This window comes from Falco naumanni, chromosome 3, assembly GCF_017639655.2.
Source record: "Falco naumanni isolate bFalNau1 chromosome 3, bFalNau1.pat, whole genome shotgun sequence".
NCBI classification, from domain to species: Eukaryota; Metazoa; Chordata; class Aves; order Falconiformes; family Falconidae; genus Falco; species Falco naumanni.
The window spans coordinates 51089066-51101430 of NC_054056.1; the positions used below are offsets into that span (position 1 = coordinate 51089066).

The 12365-nt window shown below is 43.1% G+C and overlaps 2 protein-coding genes across 2 annotated transcripts; one reads left to right on the forward strand and one right to left on the reverse strand.

The window, feature by feature from the left end:
* Positions 1 to 4920: 4920 nt before the first annotated feature.
* On the reverse strand, positions 4921 to 9882 carry SEC61B (SEC61 translocon subunit beta). The gene is made up of 4 exons (XM_040586828.1): positions 9749 to 9882; positions 9557 to 9654; positions 9189 to 9290; positions 4921 to 5254 (listed from the first exon to the last, which is right to left on the reverse strand). Exons 1-4 carry the CDS (start codon positions 9749 to 9751, stop codon positions 5167 to 5169), a joined length of 291 nt encoding a protein of 96 aa, XP_040442762.1. The 5' UTR covers positions 9752 to 9882; the 3' UTR covers positions 4921 to 5166.
* Positions 9883 to 10128: 246 nt separating this feature from the next.
* ALG2 (ALG2 alpha-1,3/1,6-mannosyltransferase) lies at positions 10129 to 11747 on the forward strand. Its single transcript, XM_040586827.1, has 2 exons — positions 10129 to 10509; positions 10830 to 11747. Exons 1-2 carry the CDS (start codon positions 10189 to 10191, stop codon positions 11727 to 11729), a joined length of 1221 nt encoding a protein of 406 aa, XP_040442761.1. The 5' UTR covers positions 10129 to 10188; the 3' UTR covers positions 11730 to 11747.
* Positions 11748 to 12365: the final 618 nt, after the last annotated feature.

Genomic DNA, 12365 nt, shown 5'->3' on the forward strand with positions numbered 1-12365 from the left:
CTCTCTGAAACTGTAGCATACTGGCTGTAAATTTAGCTCTGATTTCTGGAAGCATTTCACTGAGATAATGTCTTACCTCTGCAGCATTTGTAAATATATTTGATCTCTCTCTGTAGCACATAGGAGGACAACAGGTCAGTACATTCACACAGTGATAAATGCTTGAACTAAAAAAAAAAAATAATCGCACAACTAGCTAGAATTTAATTTTGTTAACATTAAGACTGACATCTCTTTGGAGGAGGCAGTGCATTATAAGTTTTGCTTAGTTCTGTTTTATGAAATGATAGAGTAACTTCAATGGGTTCCTCCATTTCTAGGTGGTCAAAAAACCGCACACACTATTCTGGAAGGCAGCTGTATGAAAACTCCTTCAAAATAAGAAACAAGAGTAATTATTTGCAACCTGTAGCTGAATGTGAGATAAAGGTATCAAATCGGTGGTGGTCCGCATCTGAACTTGGTTTTTGTCATAAATAAAATGGGTCTGTTCCATTCACTATTGTTACTACCTGCCATGCCTCTGCATCAGAGCATTATCCTACTACATGGCAGAATTCAGTATGGTCGGCAGCCTCCAAAGAAAAAGAAACAACTAGAATATAGAAGGAAGAAGAGGTCACGATACATGTTCAGGGATGAAGTGTACTCAGTAACTTCACACCTCCTCTTGCTTTGCCTGCACTTCTTTTTACCAACTTCTGAAATTAAAGTAGAAATCACAAATGCTATACAATTTTGCCCCAATTAAAAAAAAAAAAAAAGCCAAAAGGTAGACACTCCCTCTTATACCTCACATCCCAAGTTAAGAATAATTAATACTCTTATTATATTACTAACAATTCCAAGTCTACAAAACAGCCTTCTATAAAACACATTTATATAAACAGCTAATATAAGGACATCAATGCAGCCTTATTATCAAAGCTGGAAGCATACAAGAAGTTAGCCTTTGAAGAAACAAGATGCACCTCTTTTTCCAGACAAAAAATGTATATATATAAAAAAAAATCTACCAAGCCCCTCACAGAATCCATTAATATGTTTATAAAATCATTTAGCTTTCGCTACATGATCAGTATAGCATCCGCTCATCTCTAGCTAGCTAACACAGCTGAGCAAGAGAACACAAGCTGTTCTGTTTGCTTCTTTGCACTGCTGTCACAGTGCAGTCTAATAAGGGCATACCATCTTACATTTTCAGACACAGATCCTTTTGCATTTCTAAACTGGTAAGTGACCATACATACATGCATGTATGCATCTTTACAGATACATATATATATATATGCCTATAATAAAGGCATTGTAAGTTACCATGAACAGTGCTTAAGAGAGCTTACACTAGTTTGTGTTATGTCTGATAGTCTCAGAGAGCTTAAGAAACAGGCGACAGACGAGACATTAGAAAGCTGACAGTTTCTCATTGAAGGGTAATTTCAGAGTCTGGTGTGAGAAAAGAAAAAAATAACATATCCGTTTGCTGCAAGAGAGCTGTGCATATATGGGACAGTCATGAAATAGGCACTTGAACAACTACCCTTCCCCTTGGTCCCTTCAAGAATGAGAAATACTGTGGTTACCAGAGGCACGGTATTTATCATGACATGACAGCAAAAGATGGGAGGAGTTTACATGCTTTGTGCACACTACAAGAAAGGTAGGCCTGGACGCAACCAAATGGACACCAGTAAATAATGAAGCATAGAAGGAGGGGGCGGGGAAGAAGAAAAAAAGATTGTTTCTGTGTAGTAGTAGAGCTGGCTGCTACACAGACAGCAAAAGTAAAAGGTAGTTCTGAAACATCAGAACTAATGAAGCCCACATACTTAATAGATCCATACCTTATGGGTGACTGACTTCAGTGTGCAAAAAGGTGCAAGAGCAAAGACTAAAGCTTTTCCTGTCATAAAGGCCTTTAGGAAGTCTAGCTCTCCCCCTGTGCTCCCTAGGCATTAAGTGAGAGTCTTTTGCTCAGAGAGAACTTCTACAGTCTCCCTCTTCCACCAGGTATATTCCACCCAACCCTCAAGATGAGCGCCTTTCAGCTTCTACTCCTCTGTTACTGGGTCACATACCGAGATCTAATGCTGGGGAGGGAGCAAAAGCTTAAGCGACACAGATGTACTCACATACAATAGAACCATTTCCTTATAAAACCCCTTCTTCACTTCAGGAATAATGAAGCCTGAGGTTGCAAATATTTTTTTTTGAGTCAAGAATAAAACATCCTAGTATTTTATCATATCTTCTATGGAAATATAAGTTCTTCCAGATTTCCTGAACCTTTATTGTTAAGGAGACAAAGTAAAGATCTTTGTGGACCTAAAGTCTTCTTTAGCACCTAAGGAAACTATAAAGGTATTTACAATTTCTAACAGTCAGCTCAGCCAAACTTGTATTGCAATCACATAAAAGTAGGCATAAAAATCCAATGTCTTACTAATTCCTAGTTGTCCAATATGAAGCTTTGCAAATGACCATCCTTTCTTCTCTTCCACCTGTTACTGAAAGACTAGTTTTCTATATTACAGATTAGCTACTGTTTATCGGCATAGCCATAATTTATTCACCCCGGCCAAACAGAATTTCATGTTCGTTATTAGCCAAACTTCTAAGTCTTTGCAACCTGCATTCCTTTACCTGTACTGCTGTGGATCTGAAGTTTTGATAAACATCAATTGCAAGAATCCACTACAGCTCTTGTACACAAAATGCTAAAAATTTGAGCATGAGTATCTAATGCTTATGCTAATCATTAAACAGATCACAAATTGAAAACATACAACAGAGAAACCTTTTTATTATGTACAAGGAATATCAAACAATGCTATGAATGTTTCAGCTAGCTGCATCCAACTACAGTATCGCTTCTTTCATGAATTAAAGCAGCAACATTTTTCGTTTTTTTAGCCATAGGAAAGCTCACACTTCCAAAATATAAAGCTAAGAAGGGGTGGGAATTAACTTGTGCAAAACTAGACACTAGATTCTTTGATGGTGGATGCAAAAAATCTATGATACAGGCCATTCTAGAAAACAAAATACTCAATCAAGGACAGCATTGTCAAAACAGTCAACATGTTTATACTCAGTTGAACTTAATATAGCCTGTAGAGCAGTAAGCCTTCCCTCTGTCCCCTTTTCTGAATTTGTAGCCGATTTTGGTCTTTAGAACCAGCAAGATACCAGACATAAAATATGAAAGGCTTTAAAAATGGAATTATTTTATGTGGCAAAACAGCTTTTAGAGACCAGAAGTGTTTAGAAGAAATTTTTTCCTGCTGTGTTAGAAGACTGTATCATCAGGAGTAAAGTTAACATTACTGTGATGACAGAGTTGGAAGGCAGGGAGGGGAGTGTTATTTCCTGCTAAATTACTCCATTCCCCTTTAACACAACAATTACCTATTCAGATATTACTGTTATGCATTAATCCTTTCCCTTTGAGTACCACAAATTAAGCGAGCAGCGCAGCCCATCCACCTAATCAGTAAAACAACTGACTGGCATTTGGTCTTTTCTTAGAATTTTCTTTCTTGCCTTAAAGTGAAATCACTGACTAGAGATTTTTCTTCCTAGTCAAAGCATTTAAAATAAGAGACCCTCATTGCAGCCTTTTGCAGTAGTAAGCTAATCTCCCTATTTCCTTTATTTTCCCATGTTTTTACTTCCCTTCCATATGCACAGCAGTGTGATCTGTGGATCCTTTTCCCCTTGATACATGATTTATTTGGCTCAGTTTCCACCGCTTCAGTGTATTCTGCTACCCCACTACCTTTGAGTTACCAGAACTCCCTGCTCAACTTTCAATCCTCTGAAAACACAACCCTCCTACCATTACACTTTGTAAGACAATTTTCAGTTTCTGCTCCAAGTCTTCTGTCTTTCCCTCTACATTTACACTGGGCACTATGGCATAAGCACAGCTCAATGCAATTATCCTTATAGCCCCAAGACCACATTCCTTACTCTTGTTTTTGTTCTGAACAGCTTCTTATTTTCAGAAGTAATGCTACTTTTGAGAATTTCTTTACAGGAAGGTTGTACCTAAGAAAGGCTGCTTCTACATGTCAGCAGTCAACACTTGTATCAAAGTTATATAGCCAAGAATATTGTTTTCCTATTACAAGCAGATATTCAAACAGGAATCATAACATCAACAACAGGCTAAAATAATTCCATACAACTGTATGAAAAGGCCTGATTTGGTTATCTGAATTTCAAACCCACATCAGCAGTTAGAAACAGCTGAAATGCTAATGCACAGTATGTATGTACCTTTAAAAAAAGAACTGTCTGACTGTTCAAAAGAAACACTGCCCAGGGAAACTGGAGCGGTTATATGAAGAGCCACTTATCTGTATCCCAGCCTGTTTGCATGCTCTGTTATTTAAAATGCAGCCATTGCGTTTCCAGCCCTCCCATCCCATTTTCCTGACCAAGTCTCCTTGAAAGTCTGGACCTGCAGACGAAAAATGTCTTTGACAGTAATGCAATTCTTTTTAAAACCCACTGCGTACAGTTCATGTTTTTTCTCAAGCAGTGTTTGAAGAACAGGCATATTTATACACTTCTATGTATAGTGAGCACTGAGTAAAGTTTAACTTGCATTTAGGAAAAAAATGGAGCTATTTTTCTGGAATTAACAGAAGAACATGACCAGCTCATCTAGCGCACCTGTTTTATTTCAATAAACATGTCTGTTACCTTCACATGTTTGAGCATCTGATTTTGCCTTTCCCATTCGCAAACAAAGATCTTCTGGCATAAGATTATGTAACAGTGTACAGTATAGAAGCATCTGGTTTGAACTATCAAATGGCATTTACTCAGAAATACGGTTATATATGAAAACCACAAGTATAATGTTTTAGTTGTGGTATGCTGGAATAAGAGGAAAAAACACAGTTAAGTCTGTTTCTATTTCCATATAGAACTTTTATTGCAATACCTGTATTCTAAGTGTACAGATACAAATATAAAATGACCCATGACAGACTTTAAACCCGCCCAAATAGCGAACTGAGAAATTCATTTGATATTAGAGCCAAAGTTGAAGAGACTTCAACAGGTGATGGGAAGCTTCCCTAGTCTTTCTCCAAGAACAACCAGGATCCACCATATTTTTGGTCCAAGACGTATGCTTTAAGTTCGCAGCTGAGCCTATGAACGAGTATATTTACCCCAGATGTGCAGCATAAACACAGAAGCAATAAAAAGAAGACTCATGACCAAAACTGGAACAGGGCCACTAAAAATAAAGAAAAAAATGCATTAACATAAGCAAGTCTGCTTTGTCCAAAGTTCAGACATTATCAGACAAGTGAACTTACCGGTTCTTAACCAAGTATACACTTTTATTCCATTCCCACAGAAATACCTTACAGTACACAGAAATGAAATAGGCATCCCTATGAAAAACTGCTGCTGCCCCAATGTTTTTAAAGATAGTTCTACACACCCTAATTGTGAAGTAACTATAAAGCACAATATAATAACGAAAACCCCACTTCTTTTACAAGTAGTGCATGGTTCATTATTACTCATCATTGTGAAAACAATCTACAGAGAATTATCATCATTATTTACTACTCAGATAGCCACCTGAACAGAGATGTAGTCAGATACTAAAACCAAGAGAGTCCTCTAGCGGCTAGTAAAATTTTGGCATTAAATTCACATTGGCTATTTTTTCAGAGGTTTTATTTCACAGTAGGTGAGACAAGGACTTCTTTTCTTGAAAAATATACACAGAATGTAAAAGTTAACCCCATCATTATATCATTACCTAAGATGTATAAATTAACAAACTTATTAACTTTTTTCCTTCCCACTTTCATACACTGTTTAGAAATTATATAGTGCTGTTTTTAAAAATCAGTTTAATCTCAGGGTGCATGTGGAGCCTAAATCAGCTGTTTCACATTGTTCTGAGACAACAATTACGTGCACTACTACACAACTGCAAACACTCAACACTGCTTCATACCACTCACTTCATACAATTGCATTTCTGATTTTCAACCTGCTATTGGCAGAAACACCATGAATCCCGTTATCCAGCCTGGATTACCCTCCAGGTTACTGTGTATAAGCAGGTAAATACTACTTGAATACAAAGTAAAAAAGAAACTGAAAATGGATTGAAACACTTTACTAACATATTTTTCTGTAAGATCACAGTCCATGCACTTCGTAACAGTAATCTTATATTGAGTTTTAAAACTCAATTATTACCTATCATATTTAGACATATTTGGGTATGGAAAACCTGGACACATAGAGAAAGCATTTAGCAAATAAACCAATGAAAAAACAGGCAAAATAAAAAAAGTCTGCACACAGAGTGACTACATAAGCGACTCCTATGAAGGGATACAGAACGTACTTCTCAATCCCCAGTGTTTTATACGTTCTTTATGTCCTATGTAATATAAATCATCATGACATCAGGTGCACAAAGTCTTTACACTGTATCTGAATTACTATTTAATTCACTTGAGCCTTTAATAGTAGTAATATGTAAGCTACTCTTTGCCAAAGGGGCACAGAGAAAGAGAGAAGCACCACAGAAATAAATAGGGGAGACTGTTCGTGTGTTTTTTGGTTTGGGTTTTTTTTGTTCCCTCTACAGAATAATCAGCGTTCCAATACTGACATGTGCATGTAATTTCCTCCTGTCGCAAAAATAACTTGCTGAAACCCTGCAATTCTCCTCCATACCCCTGAATTTTCCTAACCCACCACGTATTTTAATTAAGCAGCAGATTCAGGCACCTGCAAAGATTCAGTACTGTGCATACTCATTTCGTAAGGCCACATATTATACCACAAGACAAATTTGATTCTCTATCATGGCTCCACAGGAAACACCACCTATAGCTTTTAGAACAAGAAAGCTCAAGGCAAGATAGAGGAACCACAGCTACCAAGCGCCACAGAAAGACGAACTTAGTTTGGGTTTAATCTTCTTGTCAAAGTATGCGATGCTCAATCTGAGTTTTAAAGAGAAAAATATTATATCCCACTCTCAACCTGATCCCCCACAGCTCCCTTTTGCTAATACTGTTTTAGAAGACATATGTTTTGCACCATCCTGTGCTACAGATAAAGCACTTTCCTGAGGTGAACCAAACTTGCTTATTCAACGTATTATTTCTGATGTTGAGTACTGATACTAAAGAATCAGAGGTATAATTACACACAATATAAAACATAAAACTTTTGATCTAGAGGAGAATTCTCCTGATCATAGCTAGCATGAAATAACCTGTTCTCAGGTAGTTTTATGTATTTTTTTCCCCAGTAATTTTAACAGCTCATGTTTTAAACATGAGTAAACACCGAAGAAAACCCCACTGCCAGGCTAAGCTTTCCCACTGCTTTACGCAGTAGTGATCACAACCATTTTTAAAAACAGCTCTGGCTGCAGCACTTTACTGAGGCAACTATAAGCTCTCTACAACCCATTTTCATTTTTAAACCTAGTGAACAGGATAGAGATCGTAACAATTGGTTGCTATGGTAAAAACATGTGTAGAAAAATACATGGAAAGCTGTAAGCAAGAAAGTTGCACCCAAGTCACGGTTCAGAAAAATTTGTATCTAGTGTGCAGGTGATGTGTAAAACCAACTCCCTTTTACAGATTTGTTTCTTCCATTAAAAGCCTGACCATACAGCTACCCATGGTAGCCTGCAAAAAAACCACTCCCGGTGTTCAAAAAAAATCTTAAAATTGGGAACCACCATTTCGCAACACAAATAGGTGCTGCAACATAAATAGAAGGGAAAAGTCTATCTTCCTACCTGCTTGTATTGAACTCTAGAACAACTGAGTGACTACTCAACATCAAAAGTGAAACCAAAGGATTCACAAGGAAACACTGAAATTGGTAAAGCTGCTTTGACAGTTTATATCAAAAACCTATTGAAAAAAATAATCTGCCTTATGGTAGAACACCTGTTTTTTCTCAGTCTGGTTTTATTTTTTTTTTATTGATCTTTAGTAGACAACAGAAAATAGATGCCTTGCCTATCTGCACAGATTTACTCTAGAACACTATTATTACTCATTGCCTTTTCCTTTTCTTTGCCTTGTCTCCTCTCTGGATTCAGAATAGGGAAAGCAAGACCTGCAGTAGCAGAAACCACTGCTTAGATGGTTTGCAGTATAGTTTTTGAAGAGTCAAGCACATACGTGAATGAAAACAAGCCAGGCAACTTCAGAGGAAGGACTATCCCTGGAACAATCACTCAGTCACCAACTATACTATCACCAGCCAGCAGCAGCCCTCTTAAAAAGCTCCAAAATAAAATACTAATGGATTCTAGAAAAAAGAAAGAAGCAATAGGGGCATCCCTGAGTATCTTGAGTCTCTTCAACCCAGTAAGAACAAGAGGCCATGACGTGTAACTCCACAAGAAGCGCAGACTCCCACTCAAGGATGACTCAGCATGCACCCATCAGCTGAAACACATCACCTTTCTATCATTTTTACCCAAATATTATGCTGCAAAGCCTGTTTGCGAAACTGATCTGAATGACACAAAAAGTACATGAATAGCCAAAAACTAGAAACTTAGACTCTCTTTACAGTTACAAGGGACACTACCACCAGATACTTGACCATAATCTTAGAATATTCACTTTGCAGAAACAGAGACATACAAGGTATTGGAATACTATTTGCTTTCCAAGCTCAGCTAAAATAATTTCTCTTCAGCCTTCTAAAAAGAACACCTGAGATTATGCAAGCGTATGGCATAATAGTTGTGTTTTCAAGGGAAGGGAGGGCACAGGATCACAACACACCTATTAATAAAAACCCCAAAATTTTAAAGAGAACAAAAACATGTGCGCAGATGTCTAAACTCACTCTGACAAGTAAGCATTCCCAACTTCAAGGGCATTTCTTGCAGTCTTCCAAGAGCACTTAAAAGAAGTCTAGGCAATTACAAAATATAACTCGCACCTGACTTTTTGAAGCCACTATAACTCTAAAAGCTACCTTTCCAGGTTTACAAATAGAGTATTTCACCTTAAATCTATCTACGCAGCCATCAATTCAGGACGTTTCCCCATGCCGACCACAACACTGACCTCTCAATTCAAAGACTGGATGACTACATAAGGAAATGAAATAGATACCCGCCATACCCGCCACCATCCATATATCCAACTTACACTTTGAGCCCCGGAGAGTCCTCCGTGTAGAATCGCCACATCCCACCAGTACCTGTGGAAGTGGCACGGCCCGCACTTCTTGTCCCACAGCTGGCATTCTTCCTTTAAGGGATAACAGAGCGAAGCAAAGACCAAAACACGTCAGCAGCCTGCCAGCTTCTAGCACCAAGCAAGAAGCAAGACACCTGCGTGAGGCTGCGGAGCCAGGCAGAGGGCACGGCGGCTGGCACAGCGCCGCCCGGGGCTCCAGGGACCGACGGCTCGGCCCCGCGGAGCCCCCGCCCGCACAGCGCTCGGCCTCAGGGCTGCCCGGCCACCAGGCACGAAGGGCCGAGGAGAGAGGGCTGCCCCCCTGCCAGGCCACCTACCTCTGCCGGACGGTGGAGCCGGCCGCGCGGGGAGCCACGGCCTTGCTGGGCGAGCGGCCGGAGGAGCCGACGCTCGTGGCGCTGGGGTTGGGCCCGGGCTGCGGGGAGAGAAGCGGGAGAGGGTGAGAGGCGGCGGACACGGCCGCGGAGAGGGGGCGCCTCGGCCAGCGCCAGCCGCCGGCAGAGCCTCACCATAGCGGCGGCGGCGCTGGCTCGGCGGGTCGGCACGGCCTCACAGACGCTCCGCTCCGGCCGCTCCGGCCACGTCCCCGCCCGCAGCAGGCCCCGCCCCCCGCCGCACCGCCCGGCGCCTGGCGGCTGCCCGGGACGGTGCCTGAGCGGCGCCGGCGCCCCGTCCCTCGCCCCCCGCCTCAGCGGCCGCTCTCCCGGCGGACCGACGCCGATCGGCGGCTGGGCCTCGCCCGCTCTCCCACCAGCGGCCGGGACGGGGCGGCCGAGCGGGGACGGCCCCGGCCGAGGCGCCGGGCAGCGCTGGGGCCGCCCGGCGGCGGGGCGGCAGGGAAGGCCCGGCGGCAAGGCTGACGTGTCCCGCGGCGGCCGTCGGGCCGCGCCTGCGCGCTGCTGCCCGGGACGTGGCCGGCGGGCGGTCCCGCGGTCCCCCCGCAGCGGCCATGGCGGCGGCCGGCGAGGGCCCGTCCGTGCTGTTCCTGCACCCGGACCTGGGGCTGGGCGGCGCGGAGCGGCTGGTGGTGGACGCGGCGCTGGCGCTGCAGGCGCGGGGCTGCCGGGTGCAGATCTGGACGGCGCACTACGACGCTGCGCGCTGCTTCGCGGAGACGCGGGGGCTGGCGGTGCGCAGGGCCGGCGGGTGGCTGCCGCGCAGCCTGTGGGGCCGCGGGCAGGCGCTGTGCGCCGCCCTGCGCATGGCCTTCGTGGCGCTGTACGTCCTGCTGCTCAGCGGCGAGCCGGCCGACGTCTTCGTCTGCGACCAGGTGCGGCCCGGGGCGGGAGCGGGCGCGGCTGGGGGGGGGGGGGGGAGGCGCTGCCGCTTGGGCTCCCCTCTGGCTCTGCCCTGCGGTGGGCCGCGGGGGGGAAGCCCCGGGGTCGGCGGCCTCGCAGGCCGAGGCAGGGCGGGAGGAACTTGGGGGCCGCAGCCAGGCGCCCGGGGCGGGGGTGCGGCGCGGTGCGGGGGTGGAGGCGAGAGGGAGAAGGCGCTTGGCCTGCAGGGCACGGCTGTGGGAGCACATGCGTGCACCGGTGGGCGCGGACACAAATAACCGATGTCTCCCCTTGGCTCTCCTGGTTGCACTAGGTGTCTGCTTGCATTCCAGTACTTCGGCTGGCCAGAACCCGTAAGAAGGTTTTATTTTACTGTCACTTTCCTGATCAGCTTCTTACCAAGAGAGAATCTCTCCTGAAGCGCATCTACAGATTACCGCTCGACTGGCTGGAAGAGTACACAACTGGCATGGCAGACTGTATTGTTGTGAACAGCAGGTTCACCGCTGGTGTGTTCAAGGACACGTTTAAGTCCTTATCTCACATAAACCCAGATGTCCTCTACCCATCGCTCAACATCAGTAGCTTTGATACAGCATGTGCTGCGGACATAGCTGACCTGGTACCAAAGAAGAAGTTCTTGTTTCTTTCCATTAATAGGTACGAGAGAAAAAAGAATCTGATGTTGGCTCTCGAAGCTTTGCATGAGCTTCGAGGAAGACTTGATTCTCATGAGTGGAATGAAGTTCACTTGGTTATGGCAGGTGGTTATGATAAACGAGTTCTGGAAAATGTGGAGCACTATGAAGAGCTAAGGAGACTTGCAGCCAAGCTTAGTGTTAACGACCACATCACTTTTTTGAGATCATTCTCAGATGAGCAGAAAATCGCTCTTTTTAGTAACTCTATATGTGTGCTTTATACACCAAGCAATGAACATTTTGGCATTGTTCCTCTGGAAGCAATGTACATGAGATGTCCAGTTATAGCAGTTAATTCAGGCGGTCCTTTGGAATCGATCTTGCATAATGTTACAGGATTTTTGTGTGATCCTCTGCCAACGCAATTCTCTGAGGCCATGGAAAAAATTGTGAGAGATCCTCTCTTAAAGGACACAATGGGAGCAGCTGGGAGAGCCAGAGTTATGGAAAAATTTTCCTTGGAAGCATTCACAGAACAGCTGTACCAATACATATGCAGATTAACACAATAAAATTGTATTCCCATATTATGTATTGTACAGCTTTGTATCTCATTTGTATAGGGGACCAGTATTTATTGTGACTGTGATGAAGGATCCTGGATATCTGAATTTTCTCGTTATGGTTCTTGGGCTGCCTTATGTCGCTCAATATGAAGAGTGGGCAAAATGTGCCCTGCTGTCTCATTAGAAGGTGAAAATTTTCTTGTGGTAGGCTGAGTTGCCATTGTAGGAGTTCTTTTATGTCCTGTGCCTTGGAAAAATGCACGGTTAAATGCCAGTAACTTACTAGGAAATTACTGCACATTTTACTTTAATACCATACACTGTGGCTGATTCAATTTACAAAATGTGGATTTGTATAGATTAGACAAGCACACCTTTATTTTTATGTATTTGAAATGTTTTCCAGTAATTTTTAAGTAAAAGAGGTATTTCAGCTGAAGTGTGGAGAGAATTTCATAGTCCAGCCAACTGCATGTTTTTTAAAAAAACAACACTTAGGGATATGAACAGCCAGGTGTAAAATGATTGACCCCATACTGTGCTTCTCAAATTGCATCATGTCATCACACTGGGTGTCATAAACAAGCATACAGGTGTGTAAGCAGGAGGAAGCTCAGACTACAATAAAACCAAAGGCACAAG

Excerpts from the sequence above, each read along its gene's own strand:
- ALG2 (XM_040586827.1), top strand. The coding sequence starts at position 10,189 with ATGGCGGCGGCCGGCGAGGGCCCGTCCGTGCTGTTCCTGCACCCGGAC. Across the intron at positions 10,510-10,829 it reads ACGTCTTCGTCTGCGACCAG|GTGTCTGCTTGCATTCCAGT; the intron begins GTGCGGCCCGGG and ends TGGTTGCACTAG.
- SEC61B (XM_040586828.1), bottom strand. Across the intron at positions 9,291-9,556 it reads GGCTCCACCGTCCGGCAGAG|GAAGAATGCCAGCTGTGGGA; the intron begins GTAGGTGGCCTG and ends TATCCCTTAAAG. Across the intron at positions 5,255-9,188 it reads GACTCTCCGGGGCTCAAAGT|TGGCCCTGTTCCAGTTTTGG; the intron begins GTAAGTTGGATA and ends CTTTATTTTTAG.